Below are 19,684 nucleotides of genomic sequence, written 5' to 3' on the forward strand. Positions count from 1 at the left end.
ATTTGATATATATGAATATGCTAAATGGAGTTTCCAGACTAAAAGTGAAGTTATAATTGAAGGTACAATTTTTTTTAAATACAAATACGCATTAGATTATAGCATGATATCAATTTTCTTACCTTTCACCAGTAACAACATCTTGTACTGCAACCTGATCCAGATACCATCCTCTGAAATTTCCTTTGCCAGTATTATCATGCCATATATGAACATGGGTCAAATTACCCAATGATTTATCAACACGAAGTAAAAAGTGATTCACGCTGCTGCGAGTGAACGGCATCTGAACGAAAGAATGCAAAATGAATATGTAATGTCGTCACTAATACCAATGCCGTCATTCATTCAACAACGAACCAATCGAAGAGGATTGTTTTATCCTACTTTACGTTATTTTTGATGGGGGAGTGGCGATTTACTAGATGAGTAATAGGCATAGCAATGTTCTAATAGTAACACTGTCTTATACTAGAATTTTAACATCTCTAGGTGGTTGCATTTACGGTCACTGATTTGAAGTAAAAGTTTAAAGTAACCTTAGAAAAACGACAAAGCTTACTTTTTCTTCCTTTACACGGAGTTGTCTAACGTTTGTTCGACCATGTTCACCGAATATAATACAGAAAACATTTGAATGTGTTGTAGCATCTCGACCATAACCAGTAAATACAGTTACTTGGTATAGATATTTGTCTTCTTTTCTGTTGTCCACAACTGATTTTAAGCTCCACTGTTAGGCAGAAAGCAATATTATTGTATCTATTCCAAAATGTTATTAGTTTCATTAGCATTTTTGTTCAATTAGAATTTTAAAGGAATTCATTGGTGCCTCCTTTACAAGATGACTACAAGATTTATCATTTCTGGTTACAGAGTTTTAATGCAAATTGGTTTTAGACCTGACATGAGCAAGTATTTTTTAAAGAAGTTTGATATATATGCAATTATCCGTTTTGTACAGTAAATCACACTATGGCAAGGACAATATTTGATAATAATGGTATATATTGAATATTTATATTTGGCTAACTTCAGGGGTTTGAGAAAATATTATTCCCGCCCGGGGTAAAGTAAATCTCTAAAGTTTCAGTCCGCATACAATTCTCTAATAATATGCTACGAGTAATAAATATCATGTTTCCTCTTTTTGGTTTATTGTAGTAATTATATGTATAGTAAACCACAAACCTTAATTCGATCCTTTTTGTCGGTTCTACGTGCCCATATGAGTAGTAGAATATATAAAATAATCAATGATATTACAGTTGAAAACACAGCAGGATTATCTGCGATGTCAATCTTTGCAAAAACTGTTGCAAAATTGATTGTGTTTGGTGGTACGAAGAACTCAGCACTGAAGATTGACGTTGGTGATAATTTATTGCAAACGCATTCCGTGAATTCTGGTGTGCTGTGCTCACTTACCTGGTGGCAAAAAAATAAAATTGTTTTATTTGAAATATAGTTACCTATTTGGGTTGAAACCCGATGCTCATTACTCTCAGGGTGCAGTAAAAAAAATGAGCATGCGATAACAAACTAAAAGGATTAGGTTCTTCCAAAAACATAGAAACCAACATTTATGTGATTATGTGAATATTTGAAGGCGTGAAAACATCCTGCAAAATGAGTTCAAATTATACGATACTGCAAACATTTTCTTATATTTTTGCCTGCAACGTTGAATGAGACGTTACATATTATTTAACGCGAAAATATTTACTCTGCATTGTAATTTTTGTATCCAGTTATCAGTCATTAAAGTTTTATGAAATGTCTCACACTACAGCTCCGAAAAAGGTCGTAGGAAAGCAAACACTTGTACACAAGAAGGCTATGTCTTCAGAGCGTATTGTTGGTGTAATTTTGCGATAGATATATTGAAATTTACGTATTAATCGACGAAAAATAATGGATATGATCATTTCTAGATTACAGATTTATATGATTCATAAAACTATAAAACACGAAAACACATTTCAGAAAACGTCAAAATTAAGGAAATTCCATTATTGATAATCCTTAATATAATAACAGTAAGAGATAATTCTTACTTTACAACCATCACCAGTCCATTTATTCGTTTCAGAATCAAATCGTCTACATCCCGGGGTAGAAATGAGCAGATGATAAGTAGTTGAATTCTCGATACCAATAGAACGTCGTCTGCGAACACGACCTCGGTGTTTTGCAATCGGAGTTGACACATTCACTGTATAAAAAAAAACATAATTTTCTGAGATTAATATATATATAAATAAAATAAAATAAATTGGAACAGTTTTAACGTGTGTTTCGCTTGATTATCCCAAACAAGGCACTGGACACGCGGTGCTATTAAAAATATTATAAACATTTAGTATAAATCAGCAGTTATTTTCAAATGCGAAAATGTGCATTATATATTGCTGCATAATTGTACTCAATATTTCAAATTTCAAGTGCGAAATTATAAATTAGTCTTACTTTTCTAAAATCACAGGCTGACCAACAGGAAAAGTACAATCATACTTTATATTGGATTTATGATATTGACTCACAATTATCTTGAATTCCGATAAAAATCATCCCTTTCATTTTGACTTCTTTTTCTGGAATGAATATTTTATATCGATCTTCTGCCATCGTAACATCCCATGCATCATGTGGAAGTTTAAACTTGAAATCATATTCTTCTTCAGTAGGTTTCGAGTTAAATCGAAGTAAAACTTCGAATTTTGATCTGAAAAGCAAAATTGTGTCAAACAGAGGGATTTTATAATTGACATCACCACCACCAATTGAGAAACGCGCCTGTAGGTGGTGTTGTAATGTTGCACGTTTAGTATTACATATTTTGTTGTTACTCAAGATCGGTAAGTATGTTGATAGGTATTTCGCGATATCTCACGAAAGCGAGGTTGAATTTGCTCCAAATTTTGCATGTGACTATTGATTTTGGATGGAGTATGTCTTATAATTAGCGAGTTATTAATTACGGTGTCACACGGTGTCACTATGGAGTAAGACCACTGTTTTGGGGGATCCCCTAACCTTCGATCGATAAGTTTTCGGTTTCTAACCGATATTCTAGTTTATTCATTTGTCCCTACCCTCTATATGTTCTGAATCTTAAAAAATTTGGTACATGCAGACTGGAGACATTGAAAAAGCAGTGATTTATTTAGTGTTAATGTGCATATCAGAGGAATTTGTACGGAATTCAGTGTTGGCGTGAAAAATTGTGAGATTTCGAAAATCAAAAATCTTTAGATAAGCGTGTTACTCGTGTATGAGTTTACCCATGTTAAAGGCAAGCTCGTGCCGTGACGGGAATATATTCAAATCAAATAATCTTTTTTTTTCTTTAAGTTTTGAAAATGACACATCTTTACTTGTTTGATCGTACTCATGACTAGCAAAATAACTTAAAATTTGGTTTAGATTTGTCGGTCTAGCAATTACTTTAAAGTTCCTCTGGTATAAAGTCTTAAAATGACCGGACTTAATGTCAGCAGCAGCTGAAAATGGTCGACTAAATTTTGACTCAGCTCGAATGAGTTAAATACTGTAAAACTCGGAAGTTAAGTTCTAATCATTTGGCAGAGCCCAAACGTACCGTTCGTCCTCGGGCTCCACTAAAATAAGAATTGCGTTTTCCTGTGAGACCATTTCAAATTTACTTATAGAAAGACCAGTATCATTAATATCTCGCTCAATCGTCATCATATCTTCTAATGGATCGAATTTACTCGGAATAGAAATTCCAACCCCAGGCCTGTCGTCTGAAAAGTTAAATAAATACAGAAAGGTTAGATTTGAAAATGGTTGATTCAATATGTATAGTTTTAGAGTGTATAGAAATCTGTTACCGCCTTCGTTCTCTGTATCGTTTCCAGTCGAACCATTATTATTTGCACCGCCAATTTTAAGCATAGTAATGGGCGAGTTAATCAATGCAGCATCGTCGCCAAATCCAAGCGGATTGTCATCAAACGCCATTACCTAAAGAGATAGAAACGACATTAAAAAATGGAGAGCTATGAACTTTCTGATTCGGCATAGCCTGCCCATCGGACAATTGTGCCACTTATTCCACACTTGTCCTATCGGTAGGGTTACCATATTTTTGTGACTTCAAATCGGGACACCTCGGAAGACAACGACCCCTTAGCTTTAATTTTGTAACTTCACATTTTCCGATTTTACTACATAGGCCTACATTCCTACATTTAAAGCTGTCTCGGCTGTCTTTATTGACCATATTGTTATCGAAATTTCATGCGCATATTCTCTTTCCAATTATCGGGTTCAGTTCGAAAAATAGGAAGGAATTGACGTTTACGGTACCGGTACAAATAATTCGAATTTAGACGAATTAGTATTGGTTTTGCATGCGATTCGTCTGCCATCAATAGGAATCAGCGGGAAACGAACGCATTCACCTTCAGTAAGTAGGCTAGCGCTGCGCTACACAGAAACAACAGTAATGAGAACAATAGTATTAACGAGAACATGTGTATTATGCTGGAAAAGCGGGACTTTTGGCTGACTTATCGGGACGGCGGGACAAAACGCTGAAAAGCGGGACTGTCCCGCCTAAAGCGGGACGTATGGTAAGCCTACCTATCAGTACCATACTTGTACATCTCGTCCCACTTCTCTCTCTGTTCTGAGTTAGGGTAGATATATATTTTGGAGCAAGTTTGAACAAATGGGAAAAGTCGGACAAGTGGGACAAAATATTTTCGAGATACTCCATTGTATAGCCAATGTGTCTAAACTATAAACAAATTTGTTATTAGGAAGCTCTAAATAGATTTTGTTTCGCAACCAAAAAAATCCATATATATATATACTGAAATTATTTAACGTGAGTTCGAATACACAGGGCACATCAAACATTGGTATACCGATTCTACATATATTGTTTTCCGTTTTATCAATTACAGGCCTCATAGTGTGTACTTACTTGTATATTTACAGGTTCCGTCATATTTGTTGCATTTTTGCCAAACAAAACATCAGCTCCAGGTAGTTTAATAGAAGATCCTCTAGCTGTCGACAACTCACGATTTCCAATATCTTCTGGCGCTGATTTTTCAACCTGGATATAACGTCAATGAAAACTGAATTACGTTTTCCACATTCTCGTGAACATTCACCAAGAGGGATGTGGGAGAAAGCAATTTATAACATTCGGCATATAAATATAAAAGTTGGTTCTACGAGATGCGCGAAATGACAAAACTACATAACATTGCGAAAGTATCTAAACCACCGACAATAATTTTTCATTTTGGCTGCTACATAATTGAGGGAAGATTGCATTTTGACACGTCAGTTTCAATCAAATCCTTTCGAAGCAGAATGTCACACTCTACAATGGGTAAATATTAAAATAGACTATGAAAACAACCTACCTGCATTTCCATACGTTCACTGTTTAGATTTTCAGCAGGTTCCCCTGACATTTGTTTGTCAAGTAATGAGTCCGCCGTCCCGTCAATCGCAGTTATGGCTGAAGCCATAACTTCTTGGGACTGAAAAATAAGAAGGTATGATAAGAAATAATTACAAGTAAATTAGTTAGAAGAAATTATGCCTAATTCTAATTATACTATCTCTTAGAATTAACTGTGCTAATATATATTTAAGAAAATAAATTGAACATGTATCGAAATATAAACAAGTTAATATAAAAAGAAACGTTATATTTAAAGCTTTCGTGAGCATCACCGTGTTTCACTATATTTTTTATTCCAATATCCTCACGAAAGGGTGTCTCAAAAATGTCGTGCCCTACTTGTCCCACGTGTACCACTTGTCCCAGGCAAGGTGGGACAATTTGGACAAGTGGGACACGACATTTTTGAGACACCGCTTACGAAATACTTACCGCAAGCGCACTTCTTCGAACTCTTTTCTTTTCTTGTTTCAATTTAAGTCTGTTGTAATATTCAAATTCATCGGGTGATAAATCAACGTTGTCTAATGTATTAAAGTTGAGTTCAGAAGGTTGCAAGAGTTGATCTTTCAAGTCGCCCATGTTTGTTTCCGATGACTACAAAATTGACAACATTTTGTTAAAATGCATGGGAAAGTGGAAGTATTCGATACCAAATTACTTATATATATTTATTTGGACCTCTTTACTGACCAAATATTAAAAAAGAAATGATACCTCTTTCAGTATAAGCAGACTTTTCGTCCCTATTTTGCAACATTTAGTGTAATTTACTAATATCATTCATCCGCAATTAAAGTATAAGCAACATCGCATCGTAACAAACCTTGGCAACACTCCCGAGTGATCCGATGATATTTTTTGCTGCGTCGGCAATATCTTCCTTGTTTGACTCGTCAGAAAATGTCGTCAATGATGCGGCCATTTTCAGTACCGTATTCGAAGCTTCAAGCTAGAAAGTATATTAGTAATGCTAATGAATAGAGTTTTAGGTGAATACAATTCGCTATATCGAAAATTTGTAATATTCGCAATGAAAGCAATTTGAGCCATGTTAGCTAACGTGATCAAAACCAACCCACAACCAAAATTACTGATAGGTAGTCCGGAACCGTCGGGCGCTGTTGACATGTAGTTTCTTGATATAATTTATATATATACATAGTAGCCTATATTATCGTTATTACAGGCATATATTCATCATCGATTTACCTGTGAATCTGGTGTTATTTCATCTGGTTTCTTTGTGATTGAATTCATCGCGCTAGTCATCTGTTTTAGATTGTCTATTGATGTCATTCCTCCAGATGCTGAAGATAAGGCTTTCACAACGTCTTTACGAAGCTGGAGAAAAAGTATTTCTAGACTATTATAATGAAATACCGAATCAAAGACATTTGTAATTTAGATTTAAAACACTTTTAACGAGACTTTATACGTCAAAATCATTTGTGGCATAGTTATGCAAGATTCAATCATTTCTATCAAGCTATAATAATTTTGTTATCAATTCATTATTGTTATACTTCAACGGTATGTTAGTTGTTGACTTAAACGTACATTTTGCTTCAAGTTTTTGTCGATAACGCCACGTGAAGCGTTGCCCGTTACGTTTGTTTCCGGTCCCATTGTGACGTAATAAGCAGTAGTGGGCGACGCAGTTGTTTCTAGCCAAGAAGAAGTCGTCGCTTCGTAGTCGGTTGCATTACCAGTACCGTTACTTCCCAGAGATCGATCTTCTTCTTCTTCGTTCATATTAATTATGGAGGCTACAATTTAGATTCGAAATGGTAAATATTTGCGCCCAACGTGAGAAAGCCATCCCTGGACATTTCATTTTCTCATTACTCATCTTACCTATGGACTGCACTAGTTGAGCTGCTGCTTTACTGTTTCCTGTCGATGAAAATATTCCTAATTTGCTTGTATTTCCATTCGCAAAACCACTGAGAGTATCTCCTACATTGCCAGAATCAGGAGGAACAACCTGGTATAACAAGGTTTGGTTATTAAAACTGCATATCTATTTATAAGTACTTCGATTGCAAGCCACCATCGGGCAACTTCGGCCAGAAAATTGAAGCTGAGAAGGTATTAACTTAATTATAAAACAAAATGCGGCCCACGGGAAGGATTCGTGCTACCCACTTGAAATATTTATATAACTACGGACGTATAATCATATTTAACATAAAAATTTCCTGGTATGATATCAAATCTTCCTAGATTTGAAGCTTCAATCTCACGCGGCTCCTCCATAAGAAAAGCGTTGTTACTTGTTAACGCCACAGAATATGATTTTGTGGAGGGCCACTCAAGCATGCAACATCTGTGGCAATATAATGAGTTTTCTACCCATTGTGAAATTGATTACAGACTGTTATGAAGATATACAGGCATTTATCCCAAAGCTTAAACTGTATAAAGCTCAATTTGAATTAAAGAAAGCAGTTCATTTTCCATTTCTTCTATAGCTTCGACAGCATCAAATTTCTATAAATATTTGAGACGAAGTCGCAAAGTTGTTGAAAGCATTTAACGAGAGATTCGCTTAATTGCAAAATTCGACGGTCTCTTTAAAATTTTGTATGCGTCCTGTTGACATTCGGGTAGAAGAAGCCCCAAAATGAACGCAAACAGTTGTTTCAAGAAGATAGAAAACATAAATTCTACAGTGAGTATATCGATGAATATATCTTTTTCATCCTGAGACAAATGACAATGCGTATTGCAGCGGCAATAGGCACAACATATATGTGCAAATCTTTCTTTTCGAAATTGAAAATTATGAAATCGGAGCATAGGAGTAAGCTGTCGAACGACAATTTGACAAGCCAGTTAGTTACGTTGTGAGGTATCAAAGCCCAAAGCTAGCCGTTATTATTAAACAGTTGAGCAATAATATTCAAAATGAAGTTTCGCACTAGTTGAAAAAAAAGAATTGTTGACTTTATTTTTTTCTGCTGATTTTTTATGCCAATGTACATTGCTTGAGGGTAAGGCATTTTGCATAAAAGTTAATTTGAACTTCGTGTGCAAGTTGTGTTCAGAAATCCGCAAAAGTGTTTTGCAATCCAGGCGTTTGATTTAGCAAGGCTCAAATTATAACGTAAATCGGCACTGGGCTGGTATTCTAGTTGGGTAAAAACGTTTGTGCTCCCTAAGTATACGTACCAAAATAGCGCATAACCTGAACATAGTATGTGTACAAGGTTATAGTACAGGTTGTGCGTCATCTTGGTAAAATTATACTTCCGGAGCGCCAAAACGTTTGCGGCCCGCAATGAATTTCCTCATGTGAAAGTGGCCCGTGACACTAAAAAGGTTGGACATGCCTGCTCTAGAACTTTGTGTTGCAATGCTAGACTGTTCTGTTCTCTACTATTTTCGCTGGATGATCTGTTTTTGTTTTCATCTGTCGTTTATATCAAGTTCGATTCTTGTATAGTCAGTTAGTCAGTAAATAGGACACAACAGTCGCGATTCGAATGAGATTGTATTTTTATAGTTATTCTTTATTCTGAATAATATGATCAACAACATTCGCCAACCTGTATTGTAACTGTGTTCGACATCGCACATTCTCCGTACATATCACAAACTTGTGCTCTTATTGATACGATGTAATCATCTTCTGGATCACCGAGGGCCATTGATATTCCTGTAAACAACATGTCCTTGTCACAACTTTGTATTAAATCAATTTCATACAATAAAACTGAGTTGAAATTAAGTGTTAAGTTGATTATTGTAATATTAATTATGCTGTGCGCTTACTTTACATTAGTTTACCCCTTACAACAATAGTGGATCTGTCAGTAATTCGACATGTCAATGATTCAAATGGACACAAACGCATTGTATATACAATATAGCTTACATATTTCTCAATCAAATGCTTGTCTAACATTTACCTACGTGATAGAAGAAACAACAACTCGGAAATGTGTGAATAAATATAGTAGATTCCAATATGAAAAAAAATTCTGTTCTAGTCGACTGCATTTATTTGAATACCTGGCGTTTTTACTACTGTTCCAAAATATAGCAGTAATGGAGAAGTCAAGTTTCCATAGGGCAGTGCAACATATTTATATGTTAATGTAGTTTTTGGAGGACGTTCCCCTTCTTTTGGATAAGTTTGTAGTTCGCCTTCATCTTGCCAGTTTCTGCATTCTAGTAACACCTGAAGAAAGTATGGAAGTTTATTTGAAGACAATCTTTTTTCCGAGATTTTGCACTTTTAGCGACAAGAGTAGACTTAAAACAAATTATTATTGTTTATTATTGTGTAAATATAAAAGCAACCATTATAGGAATAGATAAAATTCACCTCATCAATGACGGCTCTTCCAACATAAAACACACGTTGGTGATAATCTTCTACGTTACTGAACGACATCTGGGTAAGTATTGTATCTCTTGCTTCTGTGTACAGTTTGCAAACTCTTTCCTTGACTTGATAAGTGAACGACAAGCATAGAAATTCTCTGTTAAATATGAAACCCATTTCAAATAAAACCCATGCATCCAAAATAATAGGGAAGTTCGGTTGTATGCCTTAAAAATATATTACCAATTTATTTATTTTACGAAACCATACCTCATCAGGCAGCACTTTTGAGAACATTCTTTCTCTGTCAAGTTCACAAATACTCCCCGTGGATCGATTTCATCAATTTGAGTGTTTGGAAACGTTTTAAATCGTGCGCAGTTTCCTGTAATGAAAGTTAATGAGGGTAGTCTGTAAGCAGAAATATCGGTATTCCTGAAGTATGCGCACCAATTTGTCGCAACCTAAACCCAACCTGGTACACAACCTTTGAGCATAATTCAGGAGGTTCGAAATATCTATATTTAATATTAGTCATGCTCTGGGTTTGCTTGCTACACAAAAAGTCCAAATAACGCTATTCGTCACATTTTATACGGTAGACTCGGAGCTCTAATAATATTATCTCCTTTCATCTGCTTACGCGTCCGAGAAAATAATCCCTGTGCCGACTTAATCTATAGTTCTGCCATTTCGAAATGGGAATTATATCCAAATATTTAAACTCACCAATGGACGACGCAGTAGAACAGATGCCGTTGTATGGAGGAAGATTAGATAGGAAAGTAAAGTCTGAAAAGCTGTGTACTCTGTCGTCCAAACCATCCATGCTGACGTTCAAGCGCAGAACATATTCTCGACCACTCTTCAGCGAGTTTTTTGTTAGGACCAAAATATCAGACATGGAACCGGTTGTTGTGTTACCTTCCCAGCCCATCTAGAATATAGCATTGCTTCATTTAACAATAGGTGGATAGATTTCAAATATATTTTGTAAAAGGGGCCCCAAAATTTGTATTAAAATAAAGATTAATATAATAATATTAAGAGTAAATTGCATATTTCAGTAAACGCTCGAATATATACAAGTTTTATTTTGCAATACAATAAGAAAACTTGAAAGAACCAGTAGTCTTTATATTTAGAGTGACATGCAAAAAGGAAAACATGAACGAACTTTTTACAGCTATCCATTTTTCAAGTTCTATTCGGTTTGCGTTTTCAAAATTTGCTTTGTTATAATATTATTTTGCAATACAATGAGGAAACTTGAAAGAACCAGTAGTCTTTATATTTTGTGTGACATGCAAAAAGGAAGACATAAACAACAAACATTTTAAATAATTTTAAACCGCTAACCATATTAGCCATACTTATAAGAATAACTAACTATTGTTCGATTATATAAAAATAAACTTACCACTTGCTCGTATATTTTCTTCTCAACTTTTCCCTCTTCTGATACTACCGATTTTACTTCATCATAATCCAATTCTGGAAAGTTAAAAAATAGCATTGTGAACCATTGTCTTATCTAACATCGATTGCAGCAAAAGAGGAAACATCGTTTCACATGGTATTGTGCGAAATTCTAAATTATTGCGAGCTACAAATCGCAAGTTTGCCAGATATTGCTATGATCATACGCATTTTTTTGTAAATTTTCTAAAAAACTATTTACGAAAACGAAAATATAACTACTGACCTTCTTCATCATATTCTGCATCCAAAATTGGATTCAACTTGTCAGAAGATTCGGTATCCGATTCGCTCTCTTGTTCATCACTGATAGTTATAACCTCAAATAGGATCCATTCATATTCAGGATTACGTTCATGTTTACAATTTAAACATATTGCATTCAAAGCGAGTGCTTGGGTTGGATTTAATTTTGCTTTACAGTTTTCTCGGCATCTGTCATGAAACGATATGAACACTGTATATGTCATTCGATGTTGGATAAAAAAATAAGTCGATCTAGAAATTTCACAGGTGAATTCATTGAATACATATTTTAAATTTGTAGATTACACAAGTTTCATATGAGTCGAGAAAATAGTCACAAATCGACATTTTGCACTTGGATAATAAAAATGAAATCCGACCTTTTCATATTTCTTTATTTAACTTTTAAACACAAAAATGACAACACAAACCGTCCCATCTACGACACATTTAAGATACTATAATTTTCAAAAATGGTGAACATCATGCTGCATGGCATGTACGAGTAGATATAATATGATTAGTTGCTTCTTCTAAATATTAATTAATGCAATCGGTTGAATTCTTGTCGTGCATACGCTCAAGCGAGTAATGCATAGGCATTAGGCACCAATCTACTTTGTCTTAGAATACTAATTAAACTTGTCAAGAACTCACTCTATATAAAACTCAGGCGGATCTCCCTCTTTCACAACAACTTGTTGAGTGAACATTGTTGTTCTTTCATCTTTCATGACCGCAACTTGAAATTCATAATTGACATACAGGTGCATTATTGTGGTGTTCAAAATAAAAATGCCGGGACCATCAAAAGTCAACAGATCGAGATCTGGGAAGCAACTTCCATCTTCGAGTGGTTGAAATCTGTAGAGAAAAATCATGTGAGAATTTACATAGAGTGCTATGTTAAATATGAACAAAAGAAACAGTTGAGATGCACTGGCAGAATTATTATATATAATGTATGAATATTTACCGGCTTTTTTGGTGGTCAATAGATTCTTGAAAATATGAAAAGAGTTGTTATGTTCCAAAAAACATTGATATTGACTTACTTAGTATCGGTATAATTCTTGCAAAACCATCTGTAACTCAGATCATGTCTTTCAGGACCAAGTGTATCAGGATCATATGATTTCGTACTTGCATCCCATTTCACTATTCTGTTGTATCCAATGGTACGCATGCTTCCACCCCTGCAAAGTTCATAGTATCATAGAAATAAATAGTAAATCATTATTAACACCAGACATTTTACTATAAAACTATAAATTTTCAAAAATGACATGCCGTCTCACTTTATTTTTGATACGAGAGGAGACGGAACGACTTCAATATAAACTGAATCCGAGTCTTGTAGATCGTGTTCGTCATCCAAAAGATTTATAGTTGCAGTTATCATATACATTCCAAGTTCGAGGGATAAAGCGGGAATCAAAATCTCGGAACCAAATGAATCAAGCTGAAAACTATTGGTCACGGTGTTTGAAGACGCTGAACAAAAATGAATCGAAATCAAATACAATATAGGTAAAAGAACAATAGTAAATAATCAGAAGAAATTTGCTTCTTTGCAGGAGAAAGTTGGTTGAGCTTGATTATGAATTTTTATGAGAATTATATAATTTATAAGTTCAATTGCGAACATGATTGAATTGAACTGGAACAAAAACTTATTCAAATTATTCTTACCTGAATAAACAACTGCTCTCCAATCAAATTTTACTCCTGGAAAACTTTTACAAACAATCGTAGGAGTCGTTGACAAAACTAGCTTGTTTGATCGATAAAGTTGCTTTGGATCCAAAATGTTCTACGAAGAAAAAAAAATTGGTTAGTGAAGATAGGCAAAGTTATATCTGTAAAATCTGAAACTCACAACTGAAGACAACTCCTGAAAAAGTAGCATTGATAATTCTAAAATATAATTCGCATTAGATAACTGTTCAAAATTTCTTGGGTTGTTGTCTACATCTTTAAGAAATCAAACAGTTTGTATCACCTTAATTACAGTCATAACTCATTTGTATACTGAACAAAATAGAAGAAAAGTAATTCAACCCAGAATGCACTTGTTATACCTTTGCATCTTCTTCAATAGTAATTTCAGGATAGATACAACCCCTTTCATTAATTGCTATCTTGAATGACGAAGTTGCATAAATTCCTTGATCAGAAACATTTACACGAACTTCATAAACGCTGTTCATATCATACACATGGCTGCGAAAAAAGTGTAATTATGGAAGTTTTTATGAATCAATAATAGATTATACAGGATATTTCCAGTATCTTTCAATGTGAAATATGTGAGGTGAAGGGAAAGAAATAAGTTGTTTAAAATGGAACCGACAGAAGATGAATAAAATATGTTTACTATCTGCATGCATCATTGAAATGGAGATTGAAGCCATATCACCTTCTCTACAATTAACTGTACGCATCTTATATAAGCAACCCTTAATGACGACCAAGTTGCTTAGAGTGATATCAAATTGTAAATGATCAATGTTATCTTATAATGACATTACATCAAATATCTAACCTTGTATTGATTTGATTAGCATTTTCCAGTGGATTTGCGGGAAGAATGGTGCAGTTTGTTCCAGGTGGTGCATTATCACACATGTAAGCACAATCAGCGACACTTGATATTGCATGATATCTTCTAGTACCTTCTCCAAGATCCCATTCAACGCATCCAGTTTTACCAACATACACAAACTGAAATGTTATGAAATTTGCTTATATCAAATTTAATCAATTTAAAAAAATATGTATTCAATAAATAACATGAATGCAATGACTCGAGAGCAATATATAAAACTGTTGGTTGAAGTTCGAAGTAAACATACCGTTAATATAATATCAACAGTTTCATTGATGACAGCAACATTATTGTGTGACAATGATCTGATTTGAAATCCTGATACTTCTTGCCAGAATTTCCTTTCAAAGTGGTCGTAGTACTGTTGATAAAAAAAAAGTAGCAAAAAATCAGAATACATCATAACTAAATACATTATTAAAAAAATTGAGCTGATAAATTATTCTCACGATAAAACACATTGTTTGAAACACACAATAAGCAATAAGGCATTGAAATAATATAGATAACTTGAAACCTTGCTTAGTCCCAACGGTGGCGCGATGTTACGATCTTCGGCAAATAGATAGCAATCTGAAGTTTCTTTATGTAGTGATACCGATCTACAAGGAAATTTACGTTCTTCACAACATTCAGTCAAGCATTCATCCAAGGAAACATTCTTAACTTCTCTTCTATGCAATGCTTGGTAGAGATGGGTATGAGGAAATGCATGAAAATCTTCTTCACATGCAGCTGGAAGAAAATCATTTGACAAGAATGTAATGTTTACATTCACTACAAACAATTACAAAACTACGATTGCAAGCCACAATGTCAGTAACATAACTCGTATTTAGGGATTTCATAAGGCCTGTCATATTATTAGACACCCGAGTCCAGTTTGAGGTTTACATGCAAAGTGATAGACATTTTTTCAAGTCAAGCCAAAAGTCGGGCCATTCGGTCAGAAGTGTCAAGATCGAGCCAGTTTTCACTTGTAAAAACACGACATGACGTTTAAATCTATAGGAAAATGTGACGAGTATCCCGAGCGCAGTCATGAACCATGTTTGAAATTGTTGACAATGAATATAAAACGATGATATGTAATTTGAAATCATTGCATATGCTTGCTAAGGTATGAATGGTACAAATAGATACCTCAATGGATAACAAACAGAGTACACCATAAAAACATTGGTCATTTTTATCATTATAAGAGCATAAATATTCTTACATTTTGTTTTGAATTCCATTGTAGTTCTATCACTGTTTGTGTCTTTGTTCTTAGCAGATACTGCAGCGACATAGGTCGTTAATGGCTCTAGTCCAATCACCGTATGATATGGATGACGTTCGGTTCGATTTTCGTACTAAACAATAAATGTGACAAGTAATTATCACTCCCCTAAAGATTATCGAAAGCAAAAAATCCTTTAGGCATGTATGGGCGTACATCCAACTCCGCTGTAATGAACATCGTAATATCATACTTCGGAATACCTATGAATTTTGCGGTAATCAGTTAATAATTTTGAAGATTAATATATGTGCATTCCAAATACCAGATAATATTGAATGCATTTTGTTCCCAACATGAATTTTATACAATATATATATATTTAATATTTGAACTCACAACAATAGACTCGTTATAGGAGTTATCACTGCCATCCATAAATAAAATATCTAATATATCAGATTCATAAAATTCTTCATCAGTAATGTTGTCGGGCTTCTCGGGTTTAGTGAAGACCTGATATGAGAAAAATATAATATTGAAAATTTCTGCCGCCAATTCAATGCAAGCGTTATAGTAATAAACGGAACCTAAATAATTATACCTCGATAACATATGATCCTGCTCTCTGTACTTGAAACCACTCCAGTTTCGCTTCTGTATCCATGTACAAATGTTCGTGAAGGGTAAGGTTCGTTGGTTCAGAAAGCTCTGCATACGTGAATAATGGGTTAATTTCTAATCCTTTTTAGTGAAATTTCACCAGATATTTATACCCTATAGTGCTTTACATGACGTGTTTGGTGGCCGGTGGTCGGTTTCTGAAGTTTGGGCCATTGTGCCATATTTTGTCGGTTATGCTTGGATTATTTGGACGTAGATATAACATAATAAAATAATACATTTCTTACTTGTGAAAACGCTCAAGGATACATTCTCACTATCCGTGTTCAAATTAATTGCTTTCATCACCACCGAATAGTAAGAAGCTGGTCTCAAGTTATTTATTTCAATGAATGTTTCTTCAATAAGCATTGTCCGCTCATTAACATGTAAATGGATGCTGCAAATGATTTCATTTTCATTCGTTTTTTCATGCACAATATGTTACTTATGTACCACACAACTACGCTTAAAGTATTATAGAGAAAATTTATTGACTGCGTTTTTACATAGCTGCAAAAAAGATTGCTGATATTTTACTATGTGTTAAATTGTAATATATAAGTAGTTTTATTGAAAAGACAGTTCCGAAATAGGAAAATTGATTTGTTTTACTGTGTCTAACTATAAATCACATGGAAATGTATGAAAAATCCATTGTATTTTCTTCTTACTTCTCAATATTTTCATTTCGGTTAAATTCGAAACATTTTAAAATCCTTGGAAAATTTAGAATAGCCTCAATTTTAATTGAAGAATAATACATATCCCGTACATACCTGACGTGATCGTTATCTCTAGGTTTGATAACCGAAGTTATTTTGTATCGATCAGCCAGTGGTACAGGATCCCATGAAAATACTAAAGAAGTATCTGTCACTTCTGCGTCAATAACTTCAAAATTTTCTGGCGTAACAAGTTCTGTATAAAAAGCAATGAAGCTATTTAACAGAGAAATTGCATTTACATTTCTACCAGCAAAATTTTTTGCTTTTATTTTCTAAGTTCAATACTAAAGAATCACTTTAATGTGTTTCTTGATTAAATGAATATTAGTCAATTGTTGCTATTTTGATACTACTGATTTTATACTTTAATTCTTACTTGTGAATGTAGTCAGTTTAACCTCGTCGCTGTAAGTTTTATGCTTCTTATTGTGAGCTTTTATTGTCACCCAGTATTTGTGTCCAGATAGGAGATTTTTAAGTTGAGCTTGAGTTCTGTAAGGATAAGTATTGAATTCAAGTTTAAAATCTCAAAATTTCGACACTGACTAATCGAGCATTGAATATTCTATTGTTTAAATTCAACCAAGAAATCCCAAGATAACCGGAATAAGCAGACGGAAGGTATACTTATGCATCGTTTGTGCTTTGGTCTGCATGGCAAAAGCTAGCTAGCCAAGTATAGCTACAATTATCCATAATACAGTATATATTAATACTCTAATAATCTACGTATACGACAGCGCTAAATTACAAATATTATAATTTATTTCTATTATTATCAATTTAATCAAATAGGAATTTCTCTGAATCAAAATCTTCATATTAGCATGAATACAACAAACTATAGCCGGAAAAATTTATGTCGAGATTCCAACTCACTTTTTTGGTTTCAATTGCTTGAGGGGTTTGTTCGTATCATTCCATAGTCGTACGTGATATTCCTCCGCTGCTCTTACCGAATCCCAAACAACTCGAAAATAGGATGAGTTTACGGACTCTAACACAATTTGTACATTCGCAGGAGTAAGAAGTTCTGTAAAAGTATAAATGAAAAAAGGTTAAAAAAAAATTAAAAAGCTATATATGGAACTCCCGAAGTATGTGCAGCGAGATGGCGCACAACCTGAACACGGTATGTGTACCAGGTTAGGGTTTACGTTGTGCGCCAACTTGGTGCACATACTTCGAGAGTGCCATATATATATATATATACTGTTATTTTTTAAAAATACTTCCACTGAGTTTGCATTCTTACTTGTATATTGGGTAAGCTGTCTCGTAACACCATTGGTTCTGTCATTTTCAGCACTGATGGTCACTTTGTAGTTAGTGGTATCTCTCAGAGGTTCTAGAGTTACCTTCGTCTCCGAAGCAGCAACCATTATTTTATTTCGCCGATTCATCATAGGTGGACTGAAATGATACATGGACGATTAAAATTGTAATACAACCAAGACTGGAAATGTGTGTATTCGGCCCGATTCCGAATCTCGTTCCATCCCAAGTATTTGCTCAAAATTAACATTAACACAAAGAATAACCTTTAATATCTCAAATTATGTGTTCACCTGATTAAGATGACGTAACGACCTGCGTGTTCGACTGGAGCCCAACGAACCATGAAAGATGATGACGTAATACTGGCAATGTCCACTAGAAGATCCTCAACAGCAGATAACTCTGCGATGGTTAAATGTAGAAATAAACTAGATTTAGTTAGCAGTTTAAGAGTGTCAATTCTCAGTATATCAATATAAATTTACACGAAAGAAGCATTCATATAAATTTGCTTACTTGTTATGTTCCATATGGTAGCTGCATAACTTTCAATGTGATTGTTTCCAGCACGAACAGCAAATGTGTATTTCGTGTTCGGTTCCAGACCCACGATTGACATCTGTTAATTATTTTGTTTTAATGATAGGGTTCTTACTGTTGATATATGCACGAAGTCTTTAATCAATTTTACTCGGCCGCTAAGTTGGGCGTTGTAATTATGTGATTAAATATTTTTTTGACTTCAAGAAGTATCCGCAGTACAAATAACATAAATTTGAATTTTAATCGTTACTAGGAGTACTATAGCAGTGAGTTTTAGGACTTTTAAACCCGTTCCCGGAGACCATCAAAACGCAGTAACTGACCTCTGTATCGGTCGTTATTCCTTCGGCGACTATTACGTCAGATTCTTTCATGAATGGTTTTCTTTCTGACGTCACAATCACTCTGTAATAACTAGCTTTGTTCACTGGCAGCCAGACTATCGCAGCTGTATCGTTATCGATTTTCCTAGTCTCCACGTCGTTGGATCCAGGCTTCTGGAGTTCTGTAAAATATGAACTTCATGGATAAATTGAAACTGGTTTCGGACCTTTTTGTTTTTAATAAACATTTGGATGAATTTGCGAATACTGAAGAGGATAGAATAGTTACTTACTTGTGAATGTTCCAATTTTTACGGGAATACTTTCGGTATCTCTGTTCACCGCTCGTAAAATCATGTTGTATTTTACACCGGGGTCAAGTTGACTGAATGTGACGTCAGTCTCCGTAACTGTGATTTCGTAAAGCCCATCTTCGTTTATAAAAACTTGTTGAGGTTTTTTCATTCCTCTCTTTGTCTTGAAACTAATGGGTTTTGCGGTTGCGTCTGCTCCAGTTGATCGTATCGTTCTACCTGCATATCTGCTATGAAAAGAAGAGACAATACGTTCAAAATTTGATATATCTAGAGATAAAAATATTATTGAAAATAAAAATGAATCGAAAAATGATGGCGACGGCTCTTACCCGTCAGGGTGAAATTTTTGTAATTATCTTATGTGGTGGAGTAATTAGAATGGTATTGAAGTACTTCACTGATACACTTCAAAACCAGGGTTGAAGTGCTGCCGAAACTTCATCACTTTTGTATGCGGATGTTGTGGTTTTGACTGTTGAACTGGCGAATTTAAAT

General features: G+C 34.5%; 1 protein-coding gene across 2 annotated transcripts in view; it reads right to left on the reverse strand.

The window, feature by feature from the left end:
* Positions 1-19,684, reverse strand: part of LOC120341451 (polycystin family receptor for egg jelly-like) — a 35,646-nt gene that overhangs the window by 13,269 nt on the left and 2,693 nt on the right. Inside the window, exons 7-47 of one of the 2 annotated variants that reach the window (XM_078120165.1) lie at positions 19,166-19,413; positions 18,873-19,054; positions 18,523-18,625; positions 18,297-18,408; positions 17,984-18,141; positions 17,608-17,761; positions 17,105-17,220; positions 16,780-16,921; positions 16,249-16,400; positions 15,942-16,048; positions 15,737-15,853; positions 15,335-15,470; positions 14,633-14,850; positions 14,363-14,476; positions 14,053-14,231; positions 13,589-13,730; positions 13,200-13,320; positions 12,806-13,001; positions 12,563-12,703; positions 12,165-12,371; positions 11,488-11,696; positions 11,203-11,276; positions 10,512-10,719; positions 10,053-10,167; positions 9,783-9,939; positions 9,467-9,635; positions 9,001-9,110; positions 7,307-7,436; positions 7,010-7,218; positions 6,662-6,793; positions 6,276-6,401; positions 5,882-6,046; positions 5,406-5,525; positions 4,955-5,089; positions 3,855-3,987; positions 3,602-3,767; positions 2,544-2,725; positions 2,058-2,215; positions 1,192-1,428; positions 563-733; positions 123-286 (exon numbers count right to left, since the gene is read on the reverse strand). In XM_078120165.1, coding sequence (XP_077976291.1) covers positions 123-286; positions 563-733; positions 1,192-1,428; positions 2,058-2,215; positions 2,544-2,725; positions 3,602-3,767; positions 3,855-3,987; positions 4,955-5,089; positions 5,406-5,525; positions 5,882-6,046; positions 6,276-6,401; positions 6,662-6,793; positions 7,010-7,218; positions 7,307-7,436; positions 9,001-9,110; positions 9,467-9,635; positions 9,783-9,939; positions 10,053-10,167; positions 10,512-10,719; positions 11,203-11,276; positions 11,488-11,696; positions 12,165-12,371; positions 12,563-12,703; positions 12,806-13,001; positions 13,200-13,320; positions 13,589-13,730; positions 14,053-14,231; positions 14,363-14,476; positions 14,633-14,850; positions 15,335-15,470; positions 15,737-15,853; positions 15,942-16,048; positions 16,249-16,400; positions 16,780-16,921; positions 17,105-17,220; positions 17,608-17,761; positions 17,984-18,141; positions 18,297-18,408; positions 18,523-18,625; positions 18,873-19,054; positions 19,166-19,413 — 6,315 coding nt within the window. Of the gene's footprint in view, positions 1-122; positions 287-562; positions 734-1,191; positions 1,429-2,057; positions 2,216-2,543; positions 2,726-3,601; positions 3,768-3,854; positions 3,988-4,954; positions 5,090-5,405; positions 5,526-5,881; positions 6,047-6,275; positions 6,402-6,661; positions 6,794-7,009; positions 7,219-7,306; positions 7,437-9,000; positions 9,111-9,466; positions 9,636-9,782; positions 9,940-10,052; positions 10,168-10,511; positions 10,720-11,202; positions 11,277-11,487; positions 11,697-12,164; positions 12,372-12,562; positions 12,704-12,805; positions 13,002-13,199; positions 13,321-13,588; positions 13,731-14,052; positions 14,232-14,362; positions 14,477-14,632; positions 14,851-15,334; positions 15,471-15,736; positions 15,854-15,941; positions 16,049-16,248; positions 16,401-16,779; positions 16,922-17,104; positions 17,221-17,607; positions 17,762-17,983; positions 18,142-18,296; positions 18,409-18,522; positions 18,626-18,872; positions 19,055-19,165; positions 19,417-19,684 lie in introns of both variants that reach the window. The other variant, XM_078120164.1, reaches the window with a different exon arrangement.

Source organism: Styela clava, chromosome 14, assembly GCF_964204865.1.
Source record: "Styela clava chromosome 14, kaStyClav1.hap1.2, whole genome shotgun sequence".
Classification (NCBI taxonomy): Eukaryota; Metazoa; Chordata; class Ascidiacea; order Stolidobranchia; family Styelidae; genus Styela; species Styela clava.